At 42.3% G+C, this 12,529-nt stretch overlaps 1 protein-coding gene across 3 annotated transcripts in view; it reads right to left on the reverse strand.

Moving 5' to 3' along the window:
* Window positions 1-12,529, reverse strand: part of RNF135 (ring finger protein 135) — a 131,711-nt gene that overhangs the window by 115,119 nt on the left and 4,063 nt on the right. For all 3 annotated transcript variants that reach the window (XM_069199976.1, XM_069199975.1, XM_069199973.1), the window contains exon 2: window positions 7,104-7,199. In XM_069199976.1, the coding sequence (XP_069056077.1) occupies window positions 7,104-7,199 (96 nt within the window). The remainder of the gene's footprint in view (window positions 1-7,103; window positions 7,200-12,529) is intronic.

Consider the following 12,529-nt stretch of genomic DNA (forward strand, 5'->3'; position numbering starts at 1 on the left):
TGCAGGTGGATGCAAATTGTTTATGTCTCCCCCAAATGTGCTGCTTCTCTCCTTGTACCTCTGGTGTATTGCTGACATGCAGGTAGATGTGCTGAGAGGTTAAAGTGCTACCAGTGTACTGATTAGGGGAGAAAACAACTCTTTTGTGTGCCAATAGTAAAGGACGAACAGTATCCCAAGTTTAAGCACAGTAAAGAGCTGACAGCACCCTCGATGTTCTTATGACAACGGGCTGGCAGAGCTCCAGGAAATGGCAAGGGGCAGGAAGTCCTTGGGAATGCTGATAGAGGGCGCAGGTGGCAGCACACTCACTGTGAAGACAATCGGTACTGGTGGCATTGCTGCAAATGTGCTGTTTGTGAGAGAGAAGTTACAGCATCATTTGTGTGTTGTAAAAGAGGACTGGAAGTGCCTCCGGGTGCTTACATGAAAAGGATGGGTATTCTCTTTGCATTTGGAAAATAAAGGTCTAACACTGACACAGGTGTACTAGAAGTCTGAAGGTGTTGTTTTATCTTGAAGTTCCCAGGTGTGCTAGTCTTGGTCTTGGGGATCTACCAATAACCATGGTGTCCTTGAAGTAATTACCTGGCAGCAAGAGCTGCAGTGCCCTCAGTGTCTGGAGTGTGCCACTACTGAGGAAATGGAAGTGATCATATTTGCCAAAGATATGACAAAGCTGAGGGACCAGAAGTTCCCAAGTGGGTTCCAAGAGAGGCTTAGTATTTTAAATCCACCTGATGTGTTGGAAATAAATGTCCACTGAGACGGCCACAAGATAGTCTGAAAACCACTGGCTCAAAAAGTTATGAGATGTAATGCCATATAAAAAGTCGTTCCAAGTCACACGTACCATCCTCCCTGGGTTAACCACTCCAAAAACATAAATATTAGAAAAGTGATTCCTACAAAGAGTGAAAGAGTCTCCATAAGGCTTAAGTTGCTCCACGGTCGTCCAAATAGAAATACATCAAAGGGATAAATATTTCGCAAATGTTGGGGTTGCAAGACAGTTCCTGGATGGTAAACCTACAGGACCAGGAAACATCCTACCTTTATCCACACACTGCAGACAATGTCAACTGGGAGACAACCTACCAAAAGGGATCAAGGTAGGTTCCCAACAGCAGTTATCAGAGGATAGCTTCTCCACCTCCCACACTGACAACAGGGGTAAGACAACAGAAAAGCTGGATGCTCACACACTGAACTAGAAACACTGCACATGGGGCAAACAAGTCCTCTCCACTCTATGGTGTGGTTGCAGTTTCATTGCCTATATTCCAAACTGCAGTACTCCCAGGTGAGCAGGCTGTCCATTACCTAGTGCATGTTCAATACACTCTAACGCACAGGCAGATGGCCAACAAGATCAGCACTAGCATCACTAGCTTGAACCGAGACTGCACCAAAATGCTGGCACCAGTGCAGTAAATTCTGAAGTGAACTCTTTTCCGGTCTTTTCCACCACTCATGCTGTTTTCTATTCTCGCACAAGGTGCATATGCGGCCAGATGCTTGTCAGATACGGAAAATGTGTAGCACAGTGATAATCATCAGAGGAGCTGGTGTCATTAATGGGTTAAATCACTGTCCTAGGAGAACATATAAGAGCTCTGTATGTGCACAACAAAAAATCCAAGCAATCCAGGCTTTTCAAAGGACCACGGAGGGTCTCCTAAGGGAGGTACTGCCTAGGCAGCTGCTGAAAATTAAGGCTATGCCGGTGAATGTTACTTATGAAGACCGGCACCCCAAAGCTGAATGACTATCCTTTGGACTGACCTAAAATTTGGATGTCAATTACAACGAAGCGATAACTGATGGGGCTGAACCAGTGCCCCACTTTATGCATGGTGTTCTATGGGCTAATTCAAAATGAGAATAACCCTTCCTGCAAGAAATAACTGAAAGGGATTGACCAAAAGTTTATTTTCATGTAGTATTTTTTGTTTCTCAGACAGCATGAGCTGCCTTTATCCTAGACTTAAACAACTGTTCTCTTTTCACTCCTACCCATTTGTACCTTATCTGTTGGTAAAAGCTCCTCAAGGTATTTGTACTGTGTGAAGCAGCATGAGTCTCAATGATCTAAAATGTGCTGTGAACAGTATTCCTTTTTTCTCATTACAGTTAACAAAATCAGAAATGCCAAAATTTATGTAAGTAAACCTAGAAATGGAATACGTAAAGTGGTAGTGATCTTGCTACTTGCCGGAATAATCTGGAATAATCTGGAATAATCTGAACATATGCTTTATCACAAAACACCACACTTAGGGCCTGATTACAACTTTGGAGGAGGTGTTAATCCGTCCCAAAAGTGACGGTAAAGTGACAGATATACCACCAGCCGTATTATGAGTTCCATAGGATATAATGGACTCGTAATACGGCTGGTGGTATATCCGTCACTTTACCGTCACTTTTGGGACGGATTAACACCTCCTCCAAAGTTGTAATCAGGCCCTTAATGTTATGCCAATCAGGAGGAAGAAATACTATCTTTACCATAGTTTATCTTTCAAAATTGCATTTGTGATTCATTAAACTGAAGAATGAAGGAAAGGCAGAAGTTCCCGCATGAGGTGGGCATACATTTTGAGTAAAATCGATTAACAACAATGTCATGCAAAAACAGAGCAGCAAAATAAATATAAAACAGCAAAGCAAAAACACAATATTAAAAAAAAACTATGTTAGATAACAAGGGGCCAGATGTAGCAAAGGTTTTTACCCATTCTGTGTCTATGGGAAAAAGTGTTCGTACATATGGCCCAAGAAGTTGTGAATATTTTTTCAAACAAAAACAGTGTAATTAGATGGCAAAAGACAATATTGCAAAGACCTGCTTTTCCATTCCTGGTTAAAAACATTATCCCATCGTATGTGCATGGCCCTAATGGCCAGAAGAAAAACTGTCCAAAAACCTGGGTATTTCAACTGCATTTTTGAAGAAACTTACTTTACAGAAATTTGCCAAGTGGGATGGCTGTACCTTGTAACCCGTGGGCAAATATACTCCTGAAACCTAGACACTGTGCAATGCTTAATAATTCCTTGAAAACACAAAACATGACTGAGAAAATACTATTTCAATTACGGGTCACCAAAAAAAGATATTTGCTGCCAAAAGCCAAATGTTTTACCATCATGTGTTCCCACTCTTGTGATAAAAACAGTACCACTTGCGCATCCCTTAATACGTGGCATGGCACCAGAGAGAACTAGCAAAATACACAAACACACCCAGTTCAGTTTGCAAAGGAACTGACTTCACATGGTCATCGCTTTGGCTCAGTTATCTCAGTTCTTTCCTATACATCACGCTTCGCCACATGTGAAGTGTGGGAATGCAAGATGGCAGGTCTTTTGCCACTGAGATTAAATTCCGTTTTTTGCAGTATACAAATGTGAATAGTGTGTTTTCTCTGTGATAGCTTGATTGCATAGCAATATTGGTACTAGCTTGTAGTGCAAGCCATTTTCTCTGGGTTATCCCTGACTCTACTTAAAAACTTTGAAGCAGCAGAGGTCCATGGGTGCAAATGTAACCTGGGTCAACAGTTATCCCATGTGACAATATTCTGTGAAAGAATATCTAAAAAAACGTACTTGGCACAGTTGCAAACTTGGCACGTTGTATTCGAATATGCTGTGCACATCCACACATTTGAGGTACACTGCTGTGTGGCAAGGCAGGATAATGTGCACTTGTATGACTGCTTGATTTACATAAAATCTTACAATTACTATTGTAAACGACGAGTATGGGAATTCAAAATGTTTAAGTGGAACTAAAGGTACCTATTCCTGAATTTACGCTCGTGGGTATAATTATGAAATGCATAGCTTTCTCTAACACCCAATTTCTTTTTATTTTATTTGTCAATGTCAATGTCAAGTGTAATGTCAAGTGATGTAAAGCCAGTACGTCATGAAAATTCACTGTAAGCCACGTACCAATCGTTGGCCGTTAGCTTGTTTTCAAAAGAACTAGGGGACTTGCTCATCTGTGTGCGACCACGGCATTCTAGGCAACATAGCGGTATAGTATGTTTAATACAAAAAGTTACAGATACAAGTGTTGTGTGGTGAAAACGTGATCATTCTACACTGCTTACGTCAGGAATCTATTAAGTTTCCAGTAATGTAAAAAACGTTCTGAGCTCACCAATCTTCTTCTGACTCATTCTTCTAACTAACTGCAAACGTAGACAAACACTAAAAATAGCATATATTGAACGCCAGCTACACACATCAATAAAGAACGTTTCAACACTAAGGGGGTCATTTTGACCCTGGTGCTCTTCTGACCCCCAGGGGAAATGTGGCAGTTCCACCACCAACAGGCTGGTGGTATAGACCGCCACATTATGAGTGTGACGGGTTGGCCTCTGCCAACACGCCACATCTCCACTAATACCGCCACAGCGGTCGGAACCGCCAGGCCAGAGATGATCATCTCTGATCCGGCGGCTCACAGAAGACCGCCAGCAGTATTAGGAGCTGCCTTTCCGCCATGGTTTCCGCGGCGGTAGCACTGCCACGAAAACCATGGCGGAAAGGCTCCTGGTGACAGGGAATTTCTTCCCTGTCACCGGTAGACGGCTCCCCCTCCACCCATCCTTCAGCTACAGCACCTTCCTCCCCCACTTCCCTTCAGCCACAGCGCCCCCCTCCCCTCACCCCCTTCAGCCACAACAGCCCCCTCCCCGTATATATGCACACAGACACCCACACGCACCACGCAGACACCCATTCACCTACACTTACATACATGCATCCATGCATGCATTCACAACATTCATACATGCATTCAAGCATGCATACTCACACCCATCGAAAAACACATACTCACACGCATACACACTGACATGTAGACACACACTCACTTCAACATTCAGACATGCATTCAACCATGCATTCACACATTCATGCACACACGCAGACACGAAGCACTCATACACCCACACAACACGCCCCACCCCTGTCTGGTGATCACCTTACCTGTTCCCAGGAGAAGGTCGTCCGGCAGGAAAGGGGCGCTTCCACCGCCGGCAGCGCCCTGCCAGCAGGACACTGTCAGGCCGTATTATGGCCCATAATAAGGCAGGCGGTGTCCTACTGGTGGGGCCGGTGTTGGAAGCGCCCAAGCACCTCCGCCCGCCAGCAAGACTACTGCTGGATTTCCGCCCAAAGTGTGGCGGAAATCTGGCAGTACCCGTGATATGGTGGGTGGGAGACCACCAGCACTGGCGGTCTCCCGGCAACCGCTGCTTTGGCACTCTTCATGGAAGACTGCCAAAGTCATAATAAGGGCCTGTGTTTTACACTCGACCTATTTTATATAGCCGCCCATCCACTTTCAGAAATCACAAACACACAAACAGCCTCCCAGCCTTTCTTGCCCAGCTCTTTTTCCAACTCTCTGAAAACAATTAGGGTCATATTTATAGCCAAGTCACCCAGTGTAGTGCAGCAAATCAACTTGCTGAACTCCACTGCGTGACAGGGAAAGGGCAGGAATGGGCCATATTTAAGGGAATACAGAGCATTCCTGTCCTTTTCCCTCGGCTGCCTAGCACCAACACAGGCACCCCTCCACCATGGTATAAAGGTGCCTGCATTGCATGCAGGATTTTTTTGTGCAGGAATGTCCACCTTCCTGCACAAAAACAATCCACTGAGGCTTGTTCCTCTGTGTGTGCTGCAGAATGTAGCACACATAGAAAGAGGAAGTACCTAGGTGAAACAAAAATATTCCTCCTTGTTACCCCTCACCTGGGGGAGTTTTCTTTTTGGCGCATTCCCAAGTGTACCTGATCTTGTAAATCCGGGAATGTATCAAAATCTATGGATGCTGCATAGCTGTTTGTAGGGACAATTCTGGGGGCTATTATTGGTCAAAACGTGGGACAAAAGCATGCAAATATGGTCGTCATATTATATGATGAAGTCTCAAGCATAAGCCGCACCAATTAAACGTTTTGAACGCTGGGGTCTCCTTGGCATCTAATGAGTGAAAGGAATCTGGAAATGTGCCAGTGGCTGAAGGTGGCTATAGAGAACAGTAAGGCATGTTAATTTAGGAGGGAACATTGTCGAAATAAAAGCTGTCACACGAGGGTGATAAAGTTCTGGAATAGGTGTGTACTTTGGACTGGCACAACTGAGAAATGGCCATAGGAGTAGGAATATAATTGTAGGGTTTCAGTTTCCGAAGTAAAATAGTTAGAAACGTCACCAAGCCTGCAGAAATGGAAATAGAGAGGAGAAAGTGGATTATTATGAGTTTCTGGTGAAGAGCAAAGCAAAATGTGATTTTGATTGCAAATAGCTCTCTTTCACCCAGACATGACCCTAATCAGAGTGCACTGAAGACAAAAGGCCGGGTGAAAATGTAGTTTTTCCTAGCGCTGCTCTGCATGGTAGAGGGACGTTGAAAGTAACAGGTGTAAAATTGAGAAGACATGAGGGGGGGAAAGATGGCAAACAACAAATACAACATGCAAAGAAAGAGGAACGTGGTTAGTCAGGGAAGTAGAAACATAAATATTAAGTGAGAGTAAACAGGAGTAAAGCTACAAACTAAAAGAAGGGAAGTGGTAGATGTATGAGATGGGTCAGCAAGCTCGAAGTAAATAACGGTAATAAAAAATAAGAGTATGTAGTTTTAATTGACATGGAGATAAAATTAGACAATACAATAAGGAAGGAAAGTAAAGAGGAGGATAGGAGGCTTTGTGCTGTCCCACTGGTCTGTCCAAATGCTTAAAAATCATCGTCTTTGGCTTCTGAAAAAACGTAAACTCAAGCAGAGTAATTGATTAAAACATATTGGCTCCCATGTATAATACCATATAATATGTAAATGCCTTATGCTCAGATTTTTCAAATGGCAGCTACTAGAATGCAACTAGAGTGTACTTTCCCTATAAAAAACATAAATAAAACCCAGCACCTTATGTTTCCAAATGGCAACTTCTGACAGTGGCACACAATTACATTTTATCTAGCAAAACCATAAATAAATGTGTGGCACCTTCTGCTTTAAATTGTGGGTTTGCCAGAAACAAACTTAAAGACTGAAGGTCACTTGCCTGGATGTGACTACTCTCATTTCTTCTTTTCTGGATGTCTTCTTCTTTCCTCTTGATGTTTTTGCCAATATCTATTATCCTCTGGCCACAGTTCTCCTTTTAAATGAAATTTGTAGTTAGAATAAAACAAATAACACTCTGTTTTTGACAGCATAACTATAGTATACAACTAAAACTGTTCCTGTAACGACAATACTCCACTCTAGAAATATTTGCTAAATGTGGAAAAAGGTCAAAAGAGGCTACTTCCTCACAAATAAGGAAAACCTTAAACATTCAACAATTGTCAATTAGATTTGTATTTGTCACAGTGCTTGCAAGTCTGGCAGCTAAAGTTATTTCAAGTCGACTCAAGTACTCCTAATCCCTGCCTCTCCTACTTAAAACTTTTAGGAATGTAGCTTTATTTTACAGTAAAATGTAAACTGCTTCAAAAACTTTAACAGACAGAAATAGCATATAGTACCATATGCTTGCCCCCTTATACACATGCAGTTACAACTGATCCTGCAAGCATGGTGCGCACTCACCTAAGGTTGCTTCATGAATTAGCCAGTTGGACTGATACAACTTTCGAGCAAGGAAGGCAGGCAGGTAAGTAAGAGTATACGGAGAAGCGTGTCTTATGAGTACCAGTTACTTCAAAGAAAGCTTTATTTTACTCTTAAATGGAGGACTACTTCTCAGATAAGGAAATAGAAAGCCAGGAAATACAATCAATCCGAACAGAAAATACAGTGTTGACATTGAGGCTTCAAGAACACTTAACACTGGTCCAGAAAGAAGCGATTCTTGAGGAATGTGTGCCACAGAGTAGCTAACCTAGCCTAGCTAACTTAGCTCTCATAAAAACGCTCTTCATTTAAGCATTGGCAGTTTCATATAGTGTGAACCAGACCATGGTGCATAGTCTCAAATTACAAGTATTTTGTAACACAAAATAAAAATAAATCGTATAGATCAGTTTAACAGAGAATCACACATTACATACATAAGCAGAAAGTAACAGCATAACAAATAAACAATACAGGTGGATAACAAATAAGTGTAAACGTAGATCTATTTAGACCACATTAGGAGGAATTCTAGCACAGGGGCTACACTGGAATGTGTCATTCATGGCACAATAGAAATCTCATTAGAAAAGGATGTAGTCTTGGAAGCACTTCAACCCTTTTTTAAGGTATCATAAGTGTTTGCTTTGCTGTCTGGTAGAACCCCTGAAACTTTCCCAAAGTAGTACTAAGTTAACGTGTTTATCTTCTTGCAGGATTAGATTTTGAGAAGAAGGATGTCATTAAGCATACAGTGCTTATGGCCAGATTTCTGGAAAAGACTGTTAGTGGATCAAGAACAAACGTGTCTTATGGGTAATGCAGGCTAGCTAATAGAAACAGTTTGCCTCAATCTGGAGTACGTTCAGAGTGATCAGAATTAGAGAAATATGGGCAAATTATCTTGAGCCAGCCTGGCAAGTCCCTGCAGAAAGGATTTGCGATGGGCTACATACAGCTTGAGAATTCGAGAGTAAGGAAATTACACAGCCCAGTCTGAATAAAGTCCATCCATAGCAGACAGATTAGTGAAACGCAGCTGTAATTCTGTGTGTGTAGATTCCTTCATACTATTAGAGCTATAAAGCTCATAGAAATGAGTAATGGGGCTATCATAACTGAGAACCTAAGGCATTTCTATTACCATCTTTGAGAATAAGGAGAGAACACCTTCAGAAAGATGTCTATTCGAGGTAGAACTTGCAAAATATTAAAGGAAATGAGTCCCTACTTGATTACAAAAACTCCTCAATAGCATCTCAAGAGGGTCAAAAAGCAGAGACTACAGAAAACGAAAAGACTAAGCAATTGAAACAGACTTACTCATATGAACCCACGAAAGGAAAATGAATGACCCAGAGACTCACAACCTCAGCGTTGCAGTAAATGAGATATACAAAAGGAAGCAATCCATCCACTTTGGTACATAGATAAAACATATTTGCCTCTGTACACCAACTCAGTCTGTATGTTGTGATGTATCTGATACAAGAAATAACTAGACTACAAAGACTTACAAAGTTATCACACAATTAGTAGGCTTTCCTAGTCACACAAATCACATGGCTTTGAGTTATTTAACATCTGTAAATAATGTTAACAATTTTGGAATACACATTGAAGAATTTGGTTTTACTTTTCCATGTTAAAAATAACAACCTGATAATATATTTAATGTATCGTCTGTATACAGTCCTCGCTAAATTGATTCTAGGACGCTGCTTGAACACATGATCACAGTATTGAAACAGAGACATGAAAAACTTTATGGGACTCCTTTCTATGGTTAGCTGTATAAACATGTTTGCGCTATAACCAGGTAGGTCCTTCATTTCTATAAACATATTTCAAGTTCGTCCCCACACTGATGGTTGGTATAGGAATAAACCCCATGGTATAAAAACATTTGTGGTATGACTTCACAGTCTCATCACCATTAAAATATAACAGATTAATCCACTTAAATATACCTGGAGGTATCAGCCCCCTCCCTTTTTATACATTAACCCATACAGACCTATACACAGGTTTTCCTCATTTATATTTTTTGCCACAACTCTTTGTGTGGATTCCTAAATGACCAGAACAGATCAATGAGACTATCCAATGAGCCAAATAGAAAGGTCCTCAGTTGGCGTTTGAGAAACTACATGTGGCAAACAGTTTTGGTATTTGATATAAATCAAAGGTGCTGCCATAAAATATGAGAAGGCAAAGCTTGAAGAAGCAGGAAGGTGACATCTCACTGTAGTCACACATTTATCAAGGGTAGATGTCTAACCAAAATATAATGGCCTCCATTATCTGCAATCTCTGAGATCATACCATTGATTTCCATCTAACAAATATGTTTTTTACTGTAAATGTATGAATATGTTCGTCTGCCCTTTCACATTTCTCAACAGTATGTAGGGAACTTACTAGAGATCTGTAAATCCTGAAGAAGGCCACTGACTCAGAGTGGCTTAATTGTCTGACTGAAACATGTGGACAAAGCGGCGAGGGGATAATTTACAGCCCTCCACATTCGACCTATTTTTATTTTTATTTTATCAAATGCACCATACTTAAAGATACTCTGGAGTGATTCTCTAGGTAATATTTTTTTTTTCTCTGACTATATCTTCAATCTCTTTGTACAATATCAATAGCACTCACTAATGGTTGAGTTCATCCCAACAAAAAGAGATGCCTGGGATGATTTCAGACCCAGTGATGAAGTAGGCCACAATGTGTGGGTGAGGGTCCCTTTATCTAAGAAAAGGCATGATAACGGAATATAAATTAATTTTAGAACATGGTTTTTAAGAACATGGTTCGGGAACAACTTCAATCTTATAATTTTTAATCTGATGTGGAAAACTGCCTCTTGTTTACAAGGTGCATAAATTGGGGCTTGAGTCAATCCCTCTCAACCATTGGCTCTCTTTGACCAGCCTCTTACAGCCGTTGGTTTGAGAATTTATCAACCGCATCTTGGCTCATCCAAGTGGAGTATTCATCTCTCACCTAAAGCTAGTGGCTGTTTGGTTGTACCCTTCTGCAATAGGGATTACTTTAAAACTATGGCCCTCTCCATCCCCTCTTGCTTGATCCCTCTTGTCTGTCTCATTCTCATAATGCGCTAACTCTGCATGTGTTAGCAAATTAAACACGGATCTACTGGATTTGCCAATACATATTTTAGACTTTGTATTTTAGAGCCCTTTATTTTCCTGTTTTTCGAAGTTGAAAAACAATTCACAGAAAGGGAGGGACTTTGTTCTGCTGGCGGAAAGTCGGGGTTGCCTAGGGGCGATATGCGCATTGAGAGTTTATACCGGGTTTGTACCGTGTCCCAGACTCCTACTGTGGCATTAGTCACTGGTGAAATATATATACTCCTGGGGGGCAATAAGGTATTTTCCAGATGTGGATACCGGCCACAGCTTGGTCTATGATGTTACAGTGCTTTTCTGTGTATGGCCTACCCCATTCCACCATGTAGTGGAGTTGGGCAGCTTTATAGTATCTTGTTAAGTGAGGGATGCCCAATCCACCATCTGAGGGGGCGAGGTAGGCTTGCTTCTTTGACACCCGCACCTTTTTTCTGTCCCACACAAAGTCATCAATGAGGTGTTGTAACTTGCTGAGGGCATGTGGGGGGGCTGCAATGATAGAGTTTGCTCTATGTATAGAATCTTTGGTAGAAGAGTCATCTTGACCGCTGCTAACCCTTCTAGCTACGAGAAAGTGTACCTCATCAAGGAAGAGATTAGATTTAGTAGTGGCAATGAGCTTTGAATAACTGCTTTTGCCAGTTCTGCCTGGTGTCAGGAGTATCTGGAGGTCCAGGTAGGTCACCCCCTGAGCTTCCCAAGTGAAGGGGAAGAGACATTTCAAGTGGCTTGGTCAGCCTTAAGGACGGTGAGATTAAGAATATTGGACTTTGGGAAATTGATTTTAAAAGCCAAGGCTTGTCTGAATGTCTCCATCTCCCTCACCAGTGATGGTAAAGAGAGAAGAGGCTTTGTCAGTATTATCATCACATCATAGCAGAGAGTGTCGATTTATGCTCTCTGCACCCCATCCGTAAGCCCCCAGTGTTGCTATTTTGGCATATTCGTTCAGCAAAGGGTTCCATGTAGAGGGAAAAGAGTAAGGGGACAGGGGACAGCCTTGACGAGTGCCCCTAGCAATATCAAATGGTCGGGACATCTGGCCATTGACGCGGACCACTACCCGAGATCACGTGTAACTGGACCATACCCAGGGGCAAACCCGTGGGCCTAAGACTATTTTGATGAGGGTAAGTTGGGGATGTGGCCAATGTACCCAGTTGAAAGCCTTTTCAGCGTTGATGGATAGTAAAATGGCTAGGGCGCGAGACCGCTGGGCTTTTCCAAGGAGGTGGCACAGACGCTTAGTATTATTGCTACAGTTGCGTTTGGGTATGAACCCTGCTTGTTCAGGGTCCACGAGGTGTTGCATGTAGGAGGCGAGGCAGGCAAATATGCCTGTAAAGTCCTTAGCATCTACATTTAACAGTGAGATAGGGCGGTGCCCCTTGCCCCGTTTAGGGATAACTGTAATGGTCGCTGATTGCATTGTGTCAGTGAGTGTACGAGTCGTGCTAAATGAGTTGTACAGATGAGCTAGGATGGGTGTTAGGATGGGTGCGAAGGTCTTATAAAAGTCTGTTTTTGTCACTTGGATGTTCCTATCTAGGGTAGAGGAGTCAGTCGGGGGGAGACAGATCAGGGGTGTTTGTGCCAGGGAGGGTTTGCCATCCCCCAATGCCAGGGCTTCAGCAGTGTAGAGCGTGGAGTAGAAGTGCTCAAAGGCTTGGGCTATGATTTCATCTTAATTGACCATGTGGCCCTGCAAGACTTC

This window comes from Pleurodeles waltl, chromosome 7 (genome assembly GCF_031143425.1).
Source record: "Pleurodeles waltl isolate 20211129_DDA chromosome 7, aPleWal1.hap1.20221129, whole genome shotgun sequence".
In the NCBI taxonomy this organism is placed as follows: Eukaryota; Metazoa; Chordata; class Amphibia; order Caudata; family Salamandridae; genus Pleurodeles; species Pleurodeles waltl.